Source organism: Monopterus albus, unplaced genomic scaffold, assembly GCF_001952655.1.
Source record: "Monopterus albus unplaced genomic scaffold, M_albus_1.0 scaffold25.1, whole genome shotgun sequence".
In the NCBI taxonomy this organism is placed as follows: Eukaryota; Metazoa; Chordata; class Actinopteri; order Synbranchiformes; family Synbranchidae; genus Monopterus; species Monopterus albus.
The window spans coordinates 2,399,471-2,401,481 of NW_018127905.1; the positions used below are offsets into that span (position 1 = coordinate 2,399,471).

General features: G+C 39.6%; 1 protein-coding gene across 1 annotated transcript in view; it reads left to right on the plus strand.

Annotated features, from left to right (window-relative positions):
• Positions 1–2,011, plus strand: part of zanl (zonadhesin, like) — a 59,368-nt gene that overhangs the window by 1,216 nt on the left and 56,141 nt on the right. Inside the window, exons 2-5 of the mRNA XM_020594860.1 lie at positions 736–820; positions 914–1,066; positions 1,271–1,438; positions 1,535–1,632. Of these exons, the coding sequence (XP_020450516.1) occupies positions 736–820; positions 914–1,066; positions 1,271–1,438; positions 1,535–1,632 (504 nt within the window). The remainder of the gene's footprint in view (positions 1–735; positions 821–913; positions 1,067–1,270; positions 1,439–1,534; positions 1,633–2,011) is intronic.

Here is a 2,011-nt window from a genome sequence, read left to right on the forward strand (position 1 = left end):
CCCGCTTGCCGGCCGAGATTGGCTCCGGCCCCACCCGTGACCCCGCTCAGGGACTAAGCGGTAGAAAATGAATGAATGAATGAATGTTACCATTCTTTCAGGACACCATTAGGACTAAACATTGTTGTCACTCAACTTTAGTGCAAATTTTAAACAGCTATCCAGAAAATTGGCTATGTATATACAGTGCCTTGCAAAAGCATTCATACCCCTTGAATTTTTCTACATTTTGTCACATTACAACCACAAACTTAAATGTATTTTATTGGGATTTTATGTGATAGACCAACACAAAGTACTGTATAATTATGAAGTGGAAGGAAAATGATACATGGTGTTCAAGATTTTTTACAAATAAAAATCTGAAAAGTGTGGCGTGCATATGTATTCAGCCCCTTTACTCTCATATCCCTAAATAAAATCCAGTGCAACCAAATGCCTTCAGAAGTCACATAATTAGTAGTGGAAAAATTCAAGGGGTATGAATACTTTTGCATATATAAATGAAAAACAAACTGGAAAACAGAAAGTCCAGTGACAATTGCAGTGACAGGAGCAACGTTAACAGACCCTGACAAAGGCTCCTTGCTGAAATGCATTGGCCTTTACATAAAAGTTGCTCCAAACACTGCAAGTGTTGCTGAACCTTTTGTTTTCCTGTTTGTAACCTCTACAAACAGTGGCTTTCTTTATGTTACCATGTAGGTTGATAACATCTTCTTCTTGTATCTATAGATAGTGTTTGAGGCTCAGAGAGGCCTCACTGATTCCTGTGACTCAGCTCTGGACAACATTGTCATTACTGAAGGAGCATGTCCATGTGAGTTTTCTCTCACACCTCTCTGCACACATGCACACACACACACACACAAATATAGCTGTATCACTGACTGTCTACATACTCTGTCCACAGCTTGTGTTTCTGGCTGTGATTTTGACACTATGGATAACTTGTGTGGGTGGACGACTGAAACTGAGAATCCTGATGATTTTGGCTTTGGTCAGTGGAATGGACCAACATCCACTGAAGGCACTGGCCCTAAAGATGACTTCTCCAAACCTGGATGTAAGTAACTATTTTTTTCCAAAGTCTGTGAGAAAATCAGTGTGTCACAGAGACTGCCAGAATGGTACAATTATATGTAGTATATGAAAGAAAATTAAGGGCACAAAATGAGTCCTGAAGATATAATCTGAATGTGTGTGAAAAAACTTTCACCTTACATTACATTACATAGTTTTTTTTTTTTTTTTACCCTGCACTCTGTAGTGGGTTTATACATGTTGCTGGATTCTTTTGATGCTGTTCCTGGAGTCAGTGCTCAGATCAGAAGTCCTCTAGTAACCCCCTCTTCTGAATGTCTGAACCTCATCTTCCACTACTACATGTATGGTACCAGCACCACAATGGAGCTCAGTGTCCATACTATTACCCCAGGTAAAGACGGCATTTATCATAATGATAATATACAGACAGAAACACAGACAGGACAAAAATGTATATTTGGATCACATGTGTTTTTCTGTCTATCAGGTGGAAGCCTTGGACCTGCACTTTTCACAGTCAAGGGCAACCAAGGTCAAAGCTGGAAGCCTGCAGAAGTCCAATACCTGGGAACAGCTGCTATTCAAGTAAGTACTAGAACTGTCTTTGTATGTGTGTACTATAAATGTGTAGTGGTTTACATTAACTTATATTTCACATTTATGTGTATTTCAGTTTGTGATTGTTGGTACCTATGGAGAAACTCCTGAGACAGATATTGCTGTTGATGCTGTGTGTATCATGGCCTGCAAAGGTGAGAAACTGACCAAAGGGAAATCAAGTTACTCACATAATACATATTTGTTGTGCTAATGACGCATGGGTTCATGAGTAGTGATTAATGTTTCACTTACAGCTCAGCCAACAACTCCTTTACCACCAGTAACAACTCCAGGCCCAACTACACTAAAACCAACAACACCAAAACCAACAACTCCTTCACCAACAACAACAACAAAACCAACA